Source organism: Podarcis bocagei (genome assembly GCF_964188305.1).
Source record: "Podarcis bocagei genome assembly, chromosome: 9".
Classification (NCBI taxonomy): Eukaryota; Metazoa; Chordata; class Lepidosauria; order Squamata; family Lacertidae; genus Podarcis; species Podarcis bocagei.
Window position 1 is genome coordinate 2,550,683 of NC_138134.1, and position 22,827 is coordinate 2,573,509.

General features: G+C 41.4%; 1 protein-coding gene across 1 annotated transcript in view; it reads left to right on the plus strand.

The window, feature by feature from the left end:
• Positions 1-22,827, plus strand: part of SCAPER (S-phase cyclin A associated protein in the ER) — a 212,502-nt gene that overhangs the window by 187,812 nt on the left and 1,863 nt on the right. The window contains exons 30-31 of the mRNA XM_081207983.1: positions 18,487-18,678; positions 22,558-22,609. Of these exons, the coding sequence (XP_081064109.1) occupies positions 18,487-18,678; positions 22,558-22,609 (244 nt within the window). The remainder of the gene's footprint in view (positions 1-18,486; positions 18,679-22,557; positions 22,610-22,827) is intronic.

Genomic DNA, 22,827 nt, shown 5'->3' on the forward strand with positions numbered 1-22,827 from the left:
ACATATCCACCATTTGGGGATTTTTTTCTGATAGTGATTTCAGTCCACATTCACTGAATTTGTATATTTATCTACAGTGATTGGAAAAGGTATTTGATCCCCTGCTAAATTTGCCCGTTTGCCCTCTGACAAAGAAATGACCAGTCCATAATTTTAATGGTAGGTTTATTGTAGCTGTGAGAGTCGGAATAACAACAGGAAAACCCTCAGAAACCCAGAAGACAAAAGTCAGATATTGATGTGCATTATAATGAGTGAAATAAGTATTTGATCCCCTATCAACCAGCCAGATGTCAGGCTACCTGGTATCTTCACTGTATGTAATGAGCTAAGATTAGAAACTCCTGCTGTAAGGGAGAGGTCTTACCTATAATCCCAGCTCATTACTGTACCTGTACAAAAGACACCTGTCAACAGAAGCAATCAATCCAGCAGATTCCAAAGTAGCCACCATGACCAAAACCAAAGAGCTGTCCAAGGACGTCAGAGACAAGATTGTAGACCTGCACAAGGCTGGACTAGGCTACAAGACTATTGCCAAGCAGCTTGGTGAGAAGGTGACAACAGTTGGTACAATAATTCGCAAATGGAAGAAACACAAAATAACTGTCAGCCTCCCTCAGTCTGTGGCTCCATACAAGTTCTCATCTCGTGGAGTTGAAATGATCATGAGAATGGTGATGAAGCAGCCCAGAACACAGGGGGAACATGTCAATGATCTCAGGGCAGCTGGGACCATAGTTACCATGAAAACAGTTGGTAACACACTACGCCGTGAAGGACTGAGAGCTTGCAGAGCCCGCAAGGTCCCCTTGCTCAAGACAGCACACGTACAGGCCCGTCTGCAGTTTGCCAATGCACATCTGAATGGCCCAGAGGAGAATTGGGTGGAAGTGTTGTGGTCAGATGAGACCAAAATCGAGCTCTTTGGCATCAACTCAACTCGCCGTGTTTGGAGGAGGAGGAACACTGCCTACGACCCAAAGAACACCATCCCCACCGTCAAACACGGAGGGGGACATATTATGCTTTGGGGGTGTTTTTCTGCTAAGGGGACAGGACACCTTCACCACATCAAAGGGACGATGGACGGGACCATGTATCATCAAATCTTGGGTGAGCACCTCCTTCCCTCAGCCAGGGCATTGAAAATGGGTCAAGGATGGGTATTCCAGCATGACAATGGCCCAAAACATACAAAGGCCAAGGCACCCTTAAAGGAGTGGCTCAAGAAGCAGCCCATTAAGGTCCTGGAGTGGCCTAGCCAGTCTTCAGACCTTAATCCCATGGAAAATCTGTGGAGGGAGCTGAAGGTTTGAGTAGCTACACATCAGCCTCAAAATCGTACTGACTTGGAGAGGATCTGCAAAGAGGAGTGGGACGAAATACCTCTTGAGATGTCTGCAAACCTGGTGGCCACCTACAAGAAACATCTGACCTCTGTAATTGCCAACAAGGGTTTTGCCACCAAGTACTAAGTCATCTTTTGCAAAGGGATCAGATACTTATTTCACTCATTATAATGCACATCAATCTCTGACTTTTGTCTTCTGGGTTTCTGGGGGTTTACCTGTTGTTATTATGACTCTCACAGCTACAATAAACCTACCATTAAAATTATGGACTGGGCATTTCTTTGTCGGCAAACGGGCAAATTTAGCAGGGGATCAAATACTTTCCCCCTCACTGTAGCTCTCATTAATTCCTATGTGGTTAGAGGCTAAGTGAGGTCTTCTCCAACAGCCTAGTTAGAACCATTTGGCTCCTCCCTTTCCAGGGTTGTCTCCATTCACCGCCATTCTTCATGGCTGAATCAGAAGCAGAAATGAGACACTGAAGCCTTCTCTGTTGACCTGGTTGGGGCCAGTTGCCATTTTGACCCTCCCCTCCCAAACCTATCTCCTGTATTGTCCATTCCATCAGATCCTTTTGTGACCATGTGAAAGAACTGTTCTTGGAATTACTCATTTTCCTATCCACACTCTGTTCTCCTTTTAAAAAATAGTCACTTTGTTTGCATGGCATGTATTTTTAAAAATTGTATATTTTTATTACACCTGCTGTCTGAATTCAAAAAGCTTAAGGAGCTACTAGGTGAGATCCCGTGGTCAGAAATACTCAAAGAGAAGGGAGTCCAAGATGGATGGAAGTTTTGAAATATTGAAGGTCCAAATGCAGACAATTCCAACAAAAAAGAAAACGAATCTATTTCACTAGTGAAATCACTAGGGCACTGAAAACTCTGCTCACTCATGTTTAAGCAGCTCACAGAAAGAATATGCTGTGTGACTACATGGTACAATTACAGATAGGCTAATGCCAGAAAATAATTCATCCTAATCGTCTCTGAAAAGAGTGGCGAAAGCTGTAAAAGAGTGGCAAAAGCTGTACTGGGATGCAATCTCAAAAATGATAGAATGATCTCGATACTAATCCAAGGCAGACCTTTTTTTATATATATATAAATAATATTTATTAGTTTTCCAACAAATTAAACACAACACTACAAAAAACCAAAAAAACCAACAATACAATACAATACAAAAACACTACAAAACACTAACAAATACAACTAACAAAACAAAACAAAAACCATTTAAAACACAGTCCAATTTCAATATCTTATCTTTCATTCACTTATTTCCACGACCTCCTCACGCCTCCCTTTTTGTATTCCACTTCTATTAATTGTTTCAGCAATTCCTTTCCATCTTCCTCTGTTTTCTATCCTGTAATTATCTTAACACATTCTAACCTTATTTTTCCCTTTAATACTCTATTAATCTATTTATACTTAATTCCTTATAACATTTCTACTAAAGCCATATAACTTCATTCCAACATTTTCCTAACATTCATTAATTTTACAGTATTTCTGTAAATAGTCTTTAAATTTTTTCCAGTCTTCTTCCACCGACTCTTCTCCCTGGTCTCAGATTCTGCCAGTCATTTCCACCAATTCCATGTAGTTCATCAACTTCATCTGCCATTCTTCCCTGGTGGGTAAATCTTGTGTCTTCCAATATTTCGCGATGAGTATTCTTGCTGCTGTTGTTGCATACATAAAGAAAGTTCTATCCTTGCCGACCATGCCCAGGAGAAAGGCTTCTGGTTTCTTAAGGAAGGTATATTTAAATACTTTTTTCATTTCATTATAAATCATCTCCCAGAATGTCTTAATCCTTGGGCACGTCCACCAAAGGTAAAGAATGTACCTTCAGTCTCATTACATTTCCAACATTTATTATCGGGCAAATGGTAGATTTTTTCAAGCTTGACTGGTGTCATGTACCACCTATAAATCATTTTCATTAAATTTTCTCTTAGGCCATTACATGCCGTAAATTTCATACCTGTGGTCCATAATCATTCCCAGTCAGCCATCATTATGTTATGTCCAACATCTTGTGCCCATTTAATCATAGCTGATTTCACCGTTTCATCCTGCGTGTTCCATTTCAACAGCAAGTTATACATTCTTGACAAATTCTTGGTTTTTGGATCTAACAATTCTGTTTCCAATTTTGATTTTTGATAATAATGGAGCCAATCTCGCACTTTGTTTTTCAATTTTTCAAAGCTCTGCAATTTTATTCTGTCTCCATCTTGCACCAGAATTTCCCAATATTTCGGCCATTTGGCCTCCATATTGAGTTTTTTCTGTGCCTTCGCTTCCATTGGTGACAACCATCTTGGGGTTTTCTTTTCTAACAAATCCTTATACCTTATCGAAACATTAAACAATGCTTTTCTAACAATATGATTTTTGAACGCTTTATGTACTTTTACCTTATCGTACCACAAATATGCATGCCAACCAAATACATTGTTAAAACCTTCTAAATCCAACACTTCAGTATTTTCAAGAAGCAGCCATTCTCTCAGCCAGCAAAAAACAGCTGATTCACAATAAAGTCTGAGGTCTGGCAGGGCAAATCCGCCTCTTTCTTTGGCATCCGTTAATATCTTAAATTTTATTCGAGGCTTCTTGCCCTGCCAAACAAATCTAGAAATATCCTTCTGCCACTTCTTGAAACAATCCATCTTATCCAAAATTTGCAATGTTTGGAACAAAAATAACATCCTTGGCAGCACATTCATTTTTATCACAGCAATTCGGCCTAACAGTGATAACTTCAAATTTGACCATACTTCTAAATCCTTTTTCACTTCAGTCCAACATTTTTTATAATTATCCTTAAATAAATTCACATTTTTAGCAGTCACGTTAATCCCTAAGTATTTCACTTTTTTAACCAATGTTAGTCCTGTCTCCTCCTGGAACTTCTCTCTCTCATTCATAGTTAAATTTTTCTCTAAAACCTTGGTTTTCATCTTATTCAACTTGAATCCTGCAACCTGCCCAAATTCTTGAATCAGTTCCAATACCCTTTTAGTACTAGGTTCTGGCTCCTGTAAAGTCAATACTAAATCATCAGAAAATGCTCTCAGTTTGTACTGTTTAGCTCCCACTTGTATACCTTTAACCTCTTGGTCCTTTCTAATCATGTTTAACAAAACCTCGAGGACCGATATAAAAAGCAATGGAGAAATTGGGCAACCTTGTCGTGTCCCTTTTTCAGTCTTAAACTCTTCTGTCATCACATTATTCACAATTAATTTTGCCTTTTGTTCTGAATAAATTGCACCTATACCATTTTCAAAACCTTGTCCTACCCCCATCCCCTGTAAATTCTTCTTCATAAAACTCCAAGAAATATTGTCAAAGGCTTTCTCTGCATCCACAAATATCAAGACTGCTTTAGTATTGATATTTAGTATTGTCTTCTGCTTCTGTTAGGTCCTTACCACTTTTGTCCTTTATTATGGCAATCTTTGTACGAAATGTTCCTTTCATATCTTCAATTTTCTTGAACAGATCTCTGGTTTTTCCCATTCTATTGCTTTCCTCTATTTCTTTGCATTGCTCGTTTAAGAAGGCCTTCTTGTCTCTCCTTGCTATTTTTTGGAAATCTGCATTAAATTTCTTGTATCTTTCACTATCTCCATCACATTTTGCTTGTCTTCTCTCCCCTACTATTTGTAAGGCCTTGTAGTGTGGCAAGAACACACAGAGGAATTATACCAGAAAGATATGGATGGCTCGTACACCCCAGGTAGTGTGGTTGCTGACCTTGAGCTAGACATCCTGGAGAGTGAAGTCAAATGGGCCTTAGAAAGCACTGCTAATATCAAGGCCAATGGAAGTGATGATATTCCAGCTGAGGGATTTAAAATTTTAAAAGACAATGCTGTTAAGGTGCTACATTCAATATGCAGCAAATTTGGAAAACTCAGCAGTGGCCAGAGGATTGGAGAAGATCAGTCTACATCCCAATTCCAAAGAAGGGCAGTGCCAAAGAATGCTCCAACTACCGCACAATTGCACTCATTTCACATGCTAGCAAGGTTATGCTTAAAATTCTGCAAGGCAGGCTTAAGCAGTATGTGGACTGACAACTCCCAGAAGTGCAAGCTGGATTTCGAAGGGGCAGAGGAACCAGAGACCAAATTGCAAACATGCGCTGGATTATGGAGAAAGCTAGAGAGTTCCAGAAAGAACTTCTGCTTCATTGACGATGCAAAGGCCTTTGACTGTGTCGACCACAGCAAACTATGGCAAGTTCTTAAAGAAATGGGAGTGCCTGATCACCTCATCTGTCTCCTGAGAAATCTCTATGTGGGACAAGAAGCTACGGTTAGAACTGGATATGGAACAACTGATTGGTTCAAAATTGGGAAAGGAGTACAACAAGGCTGTATATTGTCTCCCTGCTTATTTAACTTATATGCAGAATTCATCATGTGAAAGACTGGGCTGGATGAATCCCTAGCCGGAATTAAGATTGCCGGAAGAAATATCAACAACCTCAGATATGCAGATGACACAACCTTGATGGCAGAAAGTGAGGAGGAATTAAAGAACCTTTTAATGAGGGTGAAAGAGGAGAGCGCAAAATATGGTCTGAAACTCAATATTAAAAAAACTAAGATCATGGCCACTGGGCCCATCACCTCCTGGCAAACACAAGGGGAAGAAATGGAGGCAGTGAGAGATTTTACTATCTTGGGCTCCATGATCACTGCAGATGGTGACAGCAGGCACAAAATTAAAATGCGCCTGCTTCTTGGGAGAAAAGCAATGACAAACTTAGACAGCATCTTAAAAAGCAGAGACATCACCTTGCCAACAAAGGTCCGTATAGTTAAAGCCATGGTTTTCCCAGTAGTGATGTATGGAAGTGAGAGCTGGACCATAAAGAAGGCTGATCGCTGAAGAATTGATGCTTTTGAATTCTGGTGCTGGAGGAGACTTGAGAGTCCCATGGACTGCAAGAAGATCAAACCTATCCATTCTGAAGGAAATCAGCCCTGAGTGCTCACTGGAAGGACAGATCGTGAAGCTGAGGCTCCAAGACTTTGGCCACCTCATGAGAAGAGAAGACTTGCTGGAAAAGACCTTGATGTTGGGAAAGATGGAGGGCACAAGGAGAAGGGGACGACAGAGGACGAGATGGTGGGACAGTGTTCTCAAAGCAACTAACATGAGTTTGACCAAATTGTGGGAGGCAGTGGAAGACAGAAGTGCCTGGCGTGCTGTGGTCCATGGGGCCACGAAGAGTCGGACACGACTAAACAACAACAACAAATAGTCTCTGTAGCCCTTCTGCTTTTTCCCATGGCATTCGCACAAGAACTAGAAGAGCTGGACGTCTGCAGAGCAGCCAGTGAAGGCACAGATACTTGCCCATATTTATAACCGGAGAACCTGGGGGAAATATTTCTCTCTTTGTTTGTGTGTGTCCATTTCCAAGCTTTTTTCTCTTTCCTTCCCTCCCTTCCCCCTTTGGCTGTGTATTTTCTTACATCTGTTACTTATCTATATACCATTTCTCTTAGAACTAGTTTATCTGTTTTAAATGCAGGGCTGTTTATCCTTTTAATTTTATTAAGCTGGCTATTTAAACAGTGTTTAAAAGGTGTCACAGTTTTCTTTGTTTTGCAGGCTTAGGCTGCAATCCCACCCCTGTTAAGGCTGTTTGAAGTCAGTGAAATTTAGGAACACCTACTTGCACACAAAAACAGGCTGCACATACTGTTGCATGCAGGATTGTGACCTTTAGCTGGAGTCCCAAACACATTCACTTGGAATGCCAAGTTCTACAGAAATTCATTTGGTCCTTTCAATACTGGCTTTCTTTGTTTGTTTGTTTTACAATGGATTTTAAAAATGTGGAAGTGGTAAATAAATCAGTATTACTCCCTATGGCAGGGGAGATCTGTTATTATGATAGTCCTAATTTTTAAATGAAAAAAGTACAATACCAGTCATGAAGTGGGGCTGAATTGGATTAGCATTTCAGCACAAAGGAAGGGAGCTTTATTCCTTTCCCCTCATGCTGCTTTCCTAGTGTATGGGGGCCCATGTACATGCCACCCTTCCTCCTAGGGGCCAAACAGTGACTGGGGGTAATGTATGCAAATTTAATGGGAATAGTGAGACAGGAATAAGGATTTGTCCTCTTCCTCCTGGTGCTATGGGCTAGTCAATTATTATAAAAAATATTACTGATATTTGTTTTTTCTTGTAGACGTGCTTAGGATGCTGCTTTCAGTGCACAGAGCCTGCAGGTTTAGAGATGAGCAAAAAGATTTTATAATGTGTATTTCAGTGTATATATAGGCAGCTATTTCTTTTTTGTGACTTACCATATTGGCCTGAATATCTGCCGCACCCAAATATAAGACACCTTTAAAATTGGAAGGGGAAAAGAAAAAATACCTGAATATAATAAGCTGCTTCCTTCCTTGCTGCTCCTAGCTGCATACAGGGGGGTGGGGTGGGCTGTGCTGCGTTGCCGGCGTCCTTTCCCCTTCCTCACTCTCCTGCTCTCCGGGGAACTACGCACGGGGCAGGCACCACTTGGCCGCGCTCCTGATGCTGTTTGCCCCGTGTTCCTGGCTGCATACCCTGAGGTCACGAATATAAGCTGCACCTTAACTTTGGGGGGAAAGTGTGGCTTATATTTGGGCCAATATGGTAATATAATTTATTTTGGAAGGTGGATTTAAGTATGAAGATAAGCTTGACTTTTCAACTGCATGTTCTCTCAGTGGCATTCAATTTGAAGTCTTGTCTTTTTCAAAATACTGAGCACGGGGGGGGGGGATTTAAACCAGCATTCAATTTTTTAAATAATCTTTTAAACCCCTGAAATAGTACAATTGCCAGTTCTGTAAAACTCACCATTGGGGTGGGGGCGCAAGATAAATAGTAGATGAAAACTCCCCCTGCCCCCCGCCCGGAAAATCAGAGCTTTCCGAATGGTGGAGCCCGAGAAATGGGAAGGTACGGAGCTTGACCTAAGCAGTGACATGCCCTTCTGATTAAACACTTACAGTCTGGGATATGTTTATAGAGTAGCAAAGAAATAAGGCAGATCTGACTTGAAAGGGACATACTCAAGAAACAACTTCTTTTATCGTTATAAATAGTCTCCCGTAGACTCTAGCATTTTAATTGTTAAATGGGGTTTTGTGCCATTAGAAACCATATACTGCTGAAGTTCAGTTCCTGTTGCTTTGAAACTCTTACACTCCCTGGTATGACTGTCTTTGAAATACTCCTCCTGATACAATGGCATCTTGTCTACAGGATCTTAAAATATAGAAGAACTTTCTTCATTAGTGCTTCAGAATGGTATATGTTGGAATGATGGTCACGCTAAAACATTGGTTCCAGCGCTGCCGCTTTGCTTTTGGCACAGGCTAAGGCAGGCTTCCTCAACCTCGGCCCTCCAGATGTTTTTGGCCTACAACTCCCATGATCCCTAGCTAGCAGGACCAGTGGTCAGGGATGATGGAAATTGTAGTCTCAAAACATCTGGGAGGGCCAAGGCTGAGTTAATCCACCCATTATTGCTATCTCATCCAGGGTGTTCAGCTGATTATGATGTGACTTTCCCCTTATGGGTCAAGATAAGCTGCTGACAGCAAAGACCACGTAATTTCTGGTGACCACCATAAAAATAATGGCCATGATCATGAGTTTTAATTTTTTTAAAAAATTAATAGTTTGGCAGTTTTATCTGCATAATTGTGTTTATTTGTCTTTGCTTTCTGCACAAATTGCAGTGGCTGGTGATTGCTGCAATTTCTCTCTCTCTCTCTCCCTCTAACTCCTTTATTTAGCCAGTATGTGGAAAAGGAAATAGTCAGAATCCCCAAACTCCTCACTGAGAGTTCAGCAGCTGAACTGTTCCTAATGGTCGTGTTCCCATTTGTATGGCAGGATTTGAGAGTGGCAGCCAGTGGCCTTTTAGATCCATTAGCTTTTTAGCTTGAGCATCCCTAAGAGACTAGCATCTGGATAGGGAATAAATAGCTGCAGAAGAGCACAGTCGAGTAGAAGAGAGTGTGTTTTGGCACTTTACTCAACATAGAATTCAACTCCAGTGCAAAGAATATGTTTCTGCAGCATTTAGTTCAATCCCCCCAAGAATCAACAGCTATAGCACATGAAATAAGCTGAAAATGCTGGTATAGAAATATTCGGTGTCTCCAGCAGGGACTTTCCTTTTTGAATATAAAAGTTAGAAAAACATACAGCAGACGGAACCAGTTGCATCTACTGAAGGACCACTTTCTCCCATACAAAGCTGCCCATCCATCACCCCATAGTAGAATTATTTCCTTCGGCAGATTCAACCATTTATAACTTTTAGGCATCCAGCAAAGTCCACCCAGTTCACTCATGCTTTTAACAACATGTGATGTCCTCTGTGAATTACTCTGCTGTAGCTGTTTAATTGATAACTACAAAAGATAATGAGAACACTGAAATAACAGTGGGAACATTTTTCTGTCATCTGTCTGAAGAGAAAACAAATTCTCATTCTCAAAATGCCCTTTGAACCTTACCAAGTATGTATGTTTAGTTAGAAAGAGTGTCCAACTCTCATCTTTAGTCCACTGTCTGTATTTCTTTTTGCTAGAGATCTCCATCCCAGCAGTGAGAATCAGATTTATAATCCACATCTTATACAAACCTGAGTCTAACGGAACTCAGCCCGTTGTATCTGTAGTGATAACCTCCTCCCAACAAATACAAGCTTACATTGTTGTACAGCTCCCAGTGCCATCATGGCTGGACATGGATAAAATTCCAAGAACTGAAAGAGAAATGACAGTCACAGACAGAACCAACCTCTATGCTCTGCCATCTGCATTTGAGGATGTGCAGCTCCAACAATTACCTGTACCTTAACTCTCAGCCCTGTCCATATTACAGATTGCTGGACTCAACCACAACAGATCTTCCAATGTATGTGTGGTGGGGTTTTTTGGCTGGATATAGCAGAGGCAATAGAATTGCTATTGATGATTTCATACTTGAAGTTTCATGCTGTGCCCTGTATTGACATTAGATTAAATTAATGTTTTTGTGCTTCCTCTTCTGACACCAGACTGTTGCCGCTGCCAACTGTTGAAATACTTTTTTTCATAGATCATCTGGCTTTAGATGGCTAATTATTACATTTCAATTAATATACACATTGCAACTCTGCAGGTGCTTTTTGAGGAATCAGAAGACCTCGGATATACTCGGAATGGATTCCGGTCCATAACAGTTCTGCATGTGTTCATTCATAAGTCTATTCCATCCCATTTCAGCATTTGTGTGGGTGTGGTAAAACAGTGTGAAAGTCCACATTTAAATGTGTATCTAAATTCATAATGAGGAAATTTATCTCAAAGTAGCATTTAAATCCATATTTTTATCTAAATGTGCACTTTTTGAACTGCATTTTATCCTAAAATACCCTATTTTTATGCACTTTGATTAGTTTTTTTAACTGAAAAATGTGTTGCAAAATTTGAAGAAAATAAGGCCACATTTGACTCTCTTAAAAATCTCCAGCCTCAGAGAAAGCTGACTGAAAAAAGTGTGCCCTTGTCTGCAGCTCTTCACCTTCATCACATCATTCATGTCATTGATGCATGTGCCCAAAAATGCTAGCAGAAGAGTTATAAAGATAAATACTCTTGTGGTCTTCACCCCTTTTTCTGGAAGGATGGGGCATTAAAAATATTCATGCTACAATCCCTAAGCATAATAACAGGCTTTCTTCTTATAAAGTACAGCTCATTAGCATAATCCTTAGTATGCCTACTCAGAAGTAAATGTCTTTAAGTTCAGTGGAGACACGGGTGATGTTGTGGTCTAAACCACTGAGCCACTTGGGCTTGCCGATCAGGTCAGCGGTTCAAATTCCCATGGCGGTGGTGAGCTCCTGTTGCTCTGTCCCAGCTCCTGCCAACCTAGCAGTTTGAAAGCACACCAGTGCAAGTAGATAAATAGGTAGCGCTGCAGCAGGAAGGTAAATGCGTTTCTGTACTCTTCGGCTTCCGACACGGGTTCCCGTTGCACCAGAAGTGGTTTAGTCCTAGCTGCATGACCCGGAAAGCTGTCTGTGGACAAATGCCGGCTCCCTTGGCCTGAAAAGTGAGATGAGCGCCACATCCCATAGTCGCCTTCAACTGGACTTCACCGTCCAGGGGTCCTTCACCTTTTACCTTTACCTACGTCAGCCTGGATAGGTCAGTTGGTTAGAGTGTGGTGCTGATATTGCCAAGGTTGCAGGTTCAATCCCCGTATGAGAGCTGCCTATTCCTGCCTTGCAGGGCTTGGACTGGATGATCTTCAGGGTCCTTTCCAACTCTACCATTCTTTGATTCTATAATTCTGTGAATTGAGAAATTGTATATAGGATTGCACCTTACCTTATAGTTGATTTACACGTGCCATTAATGTGTGAGGCACTTCACAAAGTACAAGAGGACAGATTCCTGCCCAAGCAGCTTATACCAAACTTTTAGAAGACATCTAAAGGCAGCCCTGTTTAGGGAAGCTTTTAATGTTTAATAGGTTATTGTATTTTAGTGTTTTGTTGGAAGCCGCCCAGAGTGACTGGGGAAACCCAGCCAGATGGGCTGGGTATAAATAATAAATTATTATTATTATTATTATTATTATTATTATTATTATTATTATTATTATACTTAGAATTTCAATACAGGAAAGGCAACAGGAAAAGAGAAAGGAGGCAGAGATAGGATAAACAGGCGCTTGATTTGTTTATTTGTGCTTTAGACTTTATCCCATGGCGTCTTACAAAAAGTTTAAAATTACAGTAAAATGCATTAGAATAAAAACATAAAACATATAGAACTCAAAACACCATATAGACAAAATACAGAGGACTAAAAAAACCTGGAAAAATAAAATGGCCTTTGCCTAGTACCAAAACGACATCCAGGTGACCTGGAAGGAGTATTCCACCATCGGAGTGCTCCCACCAAGTAGGACCTTTCCCCTGTAACTAATCACTGCACCCAAAGAAGATAGTCACTTCACTGACCTTAATTTGCAAGTAGATTTTCTAGAAAGAGCACAGCTAGAGATTATTCTCACACACTACTTCAACCTGCTCAGATCTGGTGAGTGAGAGAACCTTCTCCTGCTACCTATCCCTTCTTCACTTTAGTCTTTATCAAATGGGCCAAGTACAAGATACTCTGATAGAACCAGCTGGCTGGTGTAGCATAGCTATCTACTAAAGGCTGAAGCGAGGGCGGGTTATCGGGTATCTCCAGGACTGAGATGAAACACTCAGGGCTAAATGGAGGAGAGAGAGAGAGAGATTGAATTAAGCATTCTCAGCTTCCCAGTCCCACCAGGGTGGCTAACAAGCCATATTTGGTGGGGGGTTTTAATTTTACCGAACCAAAATAAAAGTGAGCCACACAGAGGCGTAATAGTAATTATTTTTGGTTTTTTGAGGGAGGGATAGTTTTGTTTTGTGCATTCTGTATTATTGGCTATGAAACATTCATAACACAGTAAGTTGTAAATTACGGTAGTAAACAAATTAAAGGAAAGCCTCAGAGATTATAACAAATTGCACCAAACAGCAATAGCTGCAAGAATAGAATTATTTTTACCATTATGAATAATAATAAACCCAAAGTAATAATGATGTGCAAAACCAAGAAGGGAAGACATTTATAAGAGGTTCTGCAAGCCGTAGGTCCAGTAGAACAGAACAAAATGCTCAGACTTCAATGGAGTGGGAGTGCCTGAAAGAGGAGTGTTTTGCACATGTTCAAATTTTATTATTATTATTATTATTATTATTATTATTATTATTATTATTAGCCCGCCCATCTGGCTGGGTTTCCAAATGCTTTTCAAAATTGTGTTGTCATAAGTGTACTAGATATTACCAAGGCTTGTGTGACTGTGGCTAATATGTAACTGTATGTATTTCTGTATTGATGGTTTTTTTATTTAAAACATTTATTCAAAATTTACTATGCAGCTTTGTTCAGCTTTGTATTGATCAGTTTAACACCTGCACACCAGCTCAGTGCTATCCAAAGACACATCGTAGATGGGCCCTTGTTTATGAATAAGGATGAGCAAATGAACTTATTTATATTTCATGTCAGTTTCAAATGCACTCAGCCAAAGGTCCATTTCATCCCAATTTTGGCACATTAAAAAAAGGAAAAAGTGCATTTAAATTATACATACAGTGGTGCCTCGCAAGACGAAATTAATTCGTTCCGCGAGTTTTTTCGTCTAGCAAATTTTCCGTCTTGCGAAGCACGGTGTTGGAAAAGTTTTGGAAAAGCTTCAAAGAACACCAAAAACCTCAAAAAAGGCTACCACACCGCGTTCTATGAGTTGCTCCTCGAAGTCAAGTCGCAACTGTATTAACGGTGTTAAGAAAAAGGAAACAAACTTGCAAAAAACGCAAGATGTTTTCGTCTTGCGAAGCAAGCCCATAGGGAAATTCGTCTTGCTAAGCAGCTCAAAAACCGCGAAACCCTTTCGTCTAGCAAGTTTTTCGTCTTGCGAGGCATTCGTCTTGCAGGGCACCACTGTATGTTATGAATTTTTATATGCATTCTTTCTCTAGACAATGCATTGTGTATGCTTTTCATTTTATTTTTCTGTAAAATGTGCATTTTTGTCAGCATATTTTGAACCAAAATCGAATTGCAAAATTCAAAGAAATATGTAATCCAATTGAAAGCTGCATTCTGGCCCCACATAGAGGTCTAGGACTGGTGAATTAAGTTGGTTTATTCAGGGGCGGACCTTGTTATTGTTGTTGTTTAGTCGTTTAGTCGTGTCCGACTCTTCGTGACCCCCTGGACCAGAGCACGCCAGGCACTGCTGTCTTCCACTGCCTCCCGCAGTTTGGTCAAACTCATGCTGGTAGCTTCGAGAACACTGTCCAACCATCTCGTCCTCTGTCGTCCCCTTCTCCTTGTGCCCTCCATCTTTCCCAACATCAAGATCTTTTCCAGCAAGTCTTCTCTTCTCATGAGGTGGCCAAAGTCTTGGAGCCTCAGCTTCAGGATCTGTCCTCCCAGTGAGCACTCAGGGCTGATTTCCTTCAGAATGGATAGGTTTGATCTTCTTGCAGTCCATGGGACTCTCAAGAGTCTCCTCCAGCACCAGAATTCAAAAGCATCAATTCTTCGGCAATCAGCCTTCTTTATGGTCCAGCTCTCACTTCCATACATCACTACTGGGAATACCATAGCTTTAACTATGCGGACCTTTGTTGGCAAGGTGATGTCTCTTTTTAAGATGCTGTCTAGGCTTGTCATTGCTTTTCTCCCCAGGAGCAGGGCAGGCGTCTTTTAATTTCGTGGCTGCTGTCACCATCTGCAGTGATCATGGAGCCCAAGAAAGTAAAATCTCTCACTGCCTCCATTTCTTCACCTTCTGTTTGCCAGGAGGTGATGGGCCCAGTGGCCATGATCTTCTTTTTTTTGATGTTGAGCATCAGACCATATTTTGCGCTCTCCTTTTTCACCCTCATTAAAAGGTTCTTTAATTCCTCCTCACTTTCTGCCATCAAGGTTGTGTCATCTGCCTATCTGAGGTTGTTGATATTTCTTCCAGCAATCTTAATTCTGGCTAGGGATTCATCCAGCCCAGCCTTTCGCATGATAAATTCTGCATATAAGTTAAATAAGCAGGGAGACAATATACAACCTTGCCGTACTCCTTTCCCAATTTTGAACCAATCAGTTGTTCCATATCCAGTTCTAACTGTAGCTTCTTGTCCCACTTAGAGATTTCTCAGGAGACAGATGAGGTGATCAGGCACTCCCATTTCTTTAAGAACTTGCCATAGTTGGTTGTGGTCGACACAGTCAGAGGCTTTTGCATAGTCAGGGGTGGACCTTGGTGTAATATGCAACCCTGTGGGAGGCCAAACTTTGACACCCTTCCCCCACCCCTTGCTCTGCCGAATTAACCTGGTTTTAGGGAAGGAGGTGCAAGACTCTGGCAGGGTCCTAGAGCCCTCCTGCCTCCTTTCCAAACCCTGGTAAGCACTTGCCTGGCTTTGGAAAGGAGACCAGAGAGCTTTCGGACGGTCAAGAGGCTGTCAGCGCTGTCACGCCTCCTTCCCAAAACCGGGCAAGCGCTTTAAGAAGGCACCCTCCTCAGCTGCATGCCCAGTGCAGCCACAGTTCTTGTGCTGCCCCACATCTGCCTCTGGTTAAGGATTTCTCTTCCATCCCTGCTTACATGCTTCCAGTCTAAGGACAAGAAGCAATAGGAATGGGGAAGGGAAGGGACACGGATGAAGGGCAAAGATAATTCCAGAAAGGTCTGGGAAGCAAGATAAGGCTTAAATACCATTGCGGGAGCCCCCTGGATGTCATGGGAGAGCATTCCTATGATAGGGAGCAGCCAAAGAGAAATGGCAGAGGTGGAAAATGGAAACGGAGATGCAGTGCTTTGAACAGAAATTTGTGGCAGAGGAACAAAGAAAACCATAGAATACATGAAGGGAGGAGGATGTTGATTCTAAATTCTATGATTTAGAATTTTAGGTAATGGAACTGCAAGCCATATGGGGCCATGTAATCTAGTGGAGTGTGGATGGGTGCATGTGCAATAATTGTTTAAGAAGAGGGTTGTATGTGATCCCAGAAAACAAAGAAGAGGAGGGATTGCTAACCCTGGTGCAACTACTGCAAAGTGTGTCATTGATAGATTGATGTTATACAGGCTTTTCTTTTAACCCTGTCATTCCCAAAGGACTGCATAAATGTACTTTAACTAGTGACATGAAAAGAATATAACTTGCAGTTATGCAGAAACATCCATCATGACCCATTGACACTGATGTTGTAGAGTATATCTGAATCTCCAGTTTGGCTGCTCCCTTTACTCTGCTGCAGGCCTCTGATTGATTCCATCCCTCTGGTACCATCAGTATCCAAGATGCACCAGTGAGAGCTTTAGAACATGGGTGCAGCATTGATTTATAATTTTAAAGACACTCCCTGACACAGGACACTACTCAAACCTTTCTTAGGAAATGATAATTTGTAGGCATGCATACCCTTAGATCCCATGGGCTTGTAAGAACAAAGTTTGAAACTGTGATACTAACTGCTGAGTCAGTTTCTGGATTCAGGTTGCGCATGTTACACCAGTTCTCACTTTGTATTTATATTTACAGGTCCCCACCCCACCCCCACAAAGGCAAAAAGTTGAATATTCGTTTTCAACTTTTAAGTAGTTTCTGCTTTAATTGCTAACAAATGTTCACAATGGAATGAAGCAAAAACTAGCAAGGTCCTTGTTCAATAATAATATGCAAATTCATTAAGCATCCACAATTCTTGAAAAGCAAGAGGAATCAGTCAGAGTAATTCAGCTTTCTTGGGACCCTGTGGCTCTCCTTAAAGTACCCGTTGCAACATAGGCATTTGCCCCTACCACGAGGAAGTGATTGAACTTTGCTTTTTCTCATTGGGTATAACTCAGCCAACTCATGAGATTGTACACATGCTTTAAATCTCACCACTGAAACCAGTGGGTTTAACTTCTAGAAGGGAAAAGGCAAACATTAATACTTCACAGTAAGTGGAGGTATTTCAAATCATGCTGGTCTACAAAGGATTCCAGATCCCCAGTGAACTGGCTGCCAAGTGGCTACTGGGCTAAGTTCAAGATGGCTGGGTTTGGAGTGTAAAGCCCTATGCAGCTGGGGACCAGGATGCCTGACGGACGGTGTTCTGCAGACGAGGTCCGTTCACACAATGTAGGAACTGGACCTTTGGCACCGTGCCGCCTGCCCCTCGGAATCCCCTTCCTCTGAGTATTAGACAGGTACCATCTCTTTGTTGATCTTGTTCTTGACCTGAACTGCATTACAAACAGAGAATGTGTTCTTAGTGAATTGTTAAAAGTTCTTTGAAAACTTGTAAATCCCTGTAATTTATGTTCCTCTGGTCTCCATCTCTTCTTTTTTCCCTTCTGTTTTTAATTTGAGTACTGTTCTGACCAAGTGTGCATACTTGTAAAATGCTGGTTTTTCAAAGTACAATTTATGGTTGCAACCATAGGGTTTTACAGCAGTCCTAAAATTATAATAGATTCGGAAAAGCCAAATTTGGGTCAAGCAGCTCTTTTATATTATTATATAATATATAATAAAAATATTTTTATTATATTATTATTATTGTCATCATCATCAACTTACCAAGTTTCCCTTGTCTAGCTCTGATGTTGACGATTCTCGCTAAGACATTATGGAAGAAGCTAGTAACTTAAGAGTTTCTCTGGAAGATGGCATTAGCAGCTTCACTCTGTGGCTCAAGATGTGTACTGTTATAAACCCTACTCACATGACAACAGTTCCATTTATCTAAACAATTCCCCTTTTAAAGTTTATGGCACTGATAGAAACTCAGATAAAAGAGCAAATGGGAGGATCTTTCTGACTCTGCATACTGAGTCCCACTGCAGTACAGCATGCAGTCTCCTTCCCTTTTTGGTTCTGTGTCGCTCACGGGCGTCTCTCATCCCCCCCCCCCAAACACACATCTGGAGAGGCATTTTATAGGAGCAGCTCCCATTTTCTGACCATCTTTGAATCCTGTCTCCTGCCCTCCAGCAGCTTGCTCTGCCTGCCTGCAGGTATTCATCGCCTCTTTGCAATATTTCTGTCTCGTTTATGACACCTTGAGTGAAAAAGTGTAAGGTTGTGTTATTATGGTATAAGGGAGAGAAGATAGGGTGCAGCAAGTGGGAGAAATTTAAAAAAAAACCATGGAAAACGGGGTGGGAAGTTGACAAAACAAAAAATTATTATGTATTGGAGGGTATATGTGAACTTTATGAAAATTTAATAAAATATAATCAGGGGGGAAATAAAATTAGTTTCTCCTGTGCAGTTACTGTACATGAAAAGAAACTGTGAGGACAACATTTTGAGCTGAAAGGTTTTTGTTTTGTTTTTAATCAACATGTTCAGCTTGGTTTTCTCTCTGTTAACATTTTTCTGTCACCCTTGTGCCTTATTTTGCTCTAGCTTCCTCCTTCCAGCTGATCTGGGAAATTGGCCCCTGTTCCTCTCATGTTGTGCTGTCTCCATTTCCCAGGTGATTGTGCAGTCGGGCCGCCATCCCACTGTCCTGCAAAAGCTCTGCCAGCTGCCCTTCCAGTACTTCAGCGACCCTCGCCTCATCAAAGTGCTCTTTCCCACGCTAATAGCTGCTTGTTACAATAACCCCCAGAACAAGATGATCCTGGAGCAGGAGATGAGTTGCGTGTTACTCGCCACATTCATCCAGGTACGTGGTTTGTTTGTGTATCTCTGCTTAGCCATTTCTGTGCCTATGAAACAAATATGCATTAACTTACAATAAAACCAGGGTTTCTTTTCTTCTCTCTCCAAAATGAAAGATCTAACATGTGTCCAAGAGTTTTTCCCCTTAAGAAGCAGACATATGCAGAGTAATGTTAATATTATGTTCCATTCTTATTTAAATTAGCAGGACTAGTGAAATGTTGAGGAACTTATATTTAATAATGGATGGGCAAGTCCTTAAAGCTTGCAATCCTGTAAGTGTACATTTTTATATAATCAGACTCAAATGTAAAGATAAATGGAAGTACATATATACATAGAGAAACAATGCTTTTTATCACAGATTTTGACTATTGATAGGGTTGGTAAAAGTGTATACCAACTATGCTAAAAATGCAAAGTTTTAAAACTCTAATTTATGAAAGCAGCCATTTCTGCTTACTTGAATTGTGCATGTTTGCGATATCATTCTGCATCCTGTAATTTTATTTAAAAATCAGGTGCTACACACTTATATTATGGAATTACTATTTTTTCTAATTTCTGAATGTGCTATGTTTTAGAATTGTCGGAATTAATAGCTGTGGAGTGTTCAGTGGCGTAGCGTGGGTTGTCAGCACCCGGGGCAAGGCAAGTAATTTGCACCCCCTAACCCGTGGATTTGCGCCCCCTAACCCTAACCCCCAGATGTTGCGCCCGGTGCGGCCGGCCCCCCCCTGCACCCCCCACGCTACGCCACTGGGAGTGTTTTTTTCCTTCATAGCTGATAGCCTATCTCTGCCACCCACCAAGCCCTCTGCTCCTTCCCCTTCTCTCCACCTCAGAGGTGCTTGCAAGGAAGCTGAACTTCAGGGGTTGTGCCTGGACAACTGCAGCCAAATGAAGAAAATTAAGCTTGTTTGTTAATTGATCCAAACAGGCTAAATGCCTGAAGGCTAAATGCATCGTCAGCTTTTAGGTAGCTTCATAGTTTTACTGCTCAAGATATTAGGAATATAGAAAATTGTTGTAACATATGCATACATAACTGAAACATTTTAGCTCCTGAAACATTTTTTTAATGCATAAAACAGCAACAGCTTGCAAAATGTTTGGTTTTTTTTAATGCTTCTGATAGTACTGTTCAGAAGCAGATGCTGCAAGAAGAAACCCCCCCCCCCAGGAGTGCTGGTCCTTATGTGGATAAGGAGTTGTTTGCCAGTCAACTATTTGATTTGGAAAGTATATCATAAATAAAATCAAGCTTAATTTTACTGAGAATTGATTTAGGTACTTCAGCATTTTGATTTCTGGTCTGCATGAACATATCCAGCTCAGCAGCCTGAAGATATGTTTGTTTCTCCCAAGCTTTGGGGGAATGGTTTAGCCATCAGAAACAAAACTCTAATATAGTAATATTAAACAAACAAACAAACAGGCTGTAGAAAATGCAAAAAAACTCCCCCACCCCAGATACTGTGAATGAAAAACAGGCATGCATTTGTTCTTAAATTTCAACTTGCTATCATGGGGAGACACAATCTGTGCGCCTTCCTGAGGCAAATATCCTATTTATTTCAGCAGGGAGAGTCCTCCCTCTGTGGGGGAATGTGAGATAGCTGACCCCAGGATTGGAAAATAAATGTTTACCATATGGAAGAAATGGGGGGGGGGGGGAAATGTTCTGGTTGCATGCATCTGGGGCTGTGTAAACATGCAGTAAAATACAGAAAATGTATAAATGTTTTATTATTAGTAAAACATCACCCTTACAACCTTGCTGCTGTATGGCGTCTTTCCTCTTATTGTCTAGGACAACAGCTTTTTTCCCCTTTTTGTTCCTAAAACTACTTATATTAAAATAGAAGATGGTATTACTTTAGCAAGCATGTTTGAATTCAGCTTTCACCTGCTGCCTAGGGAATCATTCTCTCTTAGTTACATTTCATAGGGTACATAATCCAAGCATCAAAAGCCCAGAATTACGGTCCTCATGTTGACTCCTGAGAACATGAAGTAAAGATGCCTTAACAGGACTGAAATAGGGTAAAAGCACAGTGTGCCTTAATTATACCATCCAATCTCAAGGAAGCATTCTTTGTGTCAGGAGTTCCTGCACTGAGCTAATTTGTTGGGTCTGGTTCCATTTAAGAATCTATTCCCATAAAATATCTCAAAGAGATTTCACAGTAAGAACATCAACCATTTAAAAAAAAAAATCCATGTGCACAAACAGTGAAAACACAATAATATATTTAAAGATTTGTGCCATGCAGAGAAATGATTCATTTTTCAGTCCATAATAGCCTCAAGCCAACAGTTCTATCTTTAAACCCCTCAGGAGAGTAAGCACTGCCATTTGTTGTCTAAGACACTTTGCAATTCTCTTATCATTTTTGTTGCTGTTTATTTGTTTGCAGGTTTATAAATGAATTCACAACCAAAAGATACCAAAGTAGAGTACAAAAAAATTACAAAATATTACAGACACATTAAACTAAAAGCAATATTAGTATTTCTACAGTTGTACAATTAATATTTCCTAATAGGACTGGGTCACACTACAGGTAAAGCCTTTTTAAAAGTGTTCAATATCCACCTAAATATCAGGACAGTAGGAGCTCATCTAATTTAAGCTGGTAACTAATTCCAGATGACTAGAGCTGCAACACTGAGGCACATGCCAGACCCGACCACTGGGGCATGTGGCATTACCAGCAGCGCCCCATGTGAGGAGAATGGCTATGAGGCAGGAAAGTGACCTGGTATCAGTTGCTGCTGCTGCTGCTGCTGCTGCTGCTGCTGTTGTTACTGATATTAATTGATCAGAAACTCTGGAGACTGGCTGCCAGTCAGTGTTGGCAACCCTGCACTAAGTGGACCAGTGGTCTGACTGCGTATACAGCAGCAACGTACAGTGGTGCCTCGCAAGACGAAAATAATCCGTTCCGCGAGTCTCTTCGTCTAGCGGTTTTTTCGTCTTGCGAAGCAACCCGCTTAGAGCTATTAGCGGTTTAGCGGCTATTAAAGGCTTAGTGGCTAAAAGGCTATTAGCGGCTTAGAAAAAGGGGGGAAAGCGAAAAAAATTGCAAGACTCGCAAGACGTTTTCGTCTTGCGAAGCAAGCCCATAGGGAAATTCGTCTTGCGAAGCACATCGAAAAACAGAAAACCCTTTCGTCTAGCGGGTTTTTCATCTTGCGAGGCATTCGTCTTGCGGGGCGCCACTGTATGCCTGAGTCAAAAAAAACACCTCAGCTACCACTGCAAACATTTTAAAGCAGTTTATTGTTGATGATCTCTTTCCAAGCTGTTGTTTCCTGCAGCACCACTGAGACCTTTCCAGTCACTCCACAAATACATAGACTGCTAAGGTCCTCTAGCCCAACCCCTGCAGTGCAGGAATCTCAATGGAAGCATCCCTGGCAGATGGCCATCCAAGCTCTGCTTAAAAACCTCCAGCTCCCGAGGGAAACAGTTCCAGTTGTTTTGGTAAATTGTGTTCAGCAACAGAGCTGCATTGCATTGCCTGAGAAGTCTTACAGTAGAACTTCTCTTTGTGATTCAGGCCCGCTGCATTGTACACCAGCCAGGAAAATCACTTTTGTACAGTGTGCAATGTTTGTCATACCCACTGGATGTCCTCCAGCATGATGACTTTGCGTCCTGCCTTCAGTGCTGGAGGCTGCACTCCTCTGATCATCAGCTGCTGGGAATCACAAGTGGGGGGAGAGAGCGCTGTTGCCCTCAGGTCTTGCTTGCAGGCTTCCCTTGGGCATTTGCTTGGCCCCTGGGAGGACATCACTCTTTTGTAAAATTGCGCGAGGGGGTGGTGTTTGATCTTCCCTCTGTGGTGCTGAACATTGTTGGATTTTGTTTCTGTAGGATTTCACACAAAGTTCAAGCCAGACAGATAACCAGTCTTCCCAACAAAGGGGTAAGTATAATATGGCCCATTGGGAATTGCACAGCAATCGTGCCTTGTAGCTTTTAGGAGGCAAACAGACCAAAGTGTTGATTGCATCCTGCTCCTCATGGATCATGTAGCCTCTGTCCTTGAGGGGAAGTCATTGCCTTCTGAAAGAACCTGGGAGAACTCTTCATAAAGAAAGGGATTGTCAGCCAAATAAAACATAGCAACACTGTGCAGCCAGA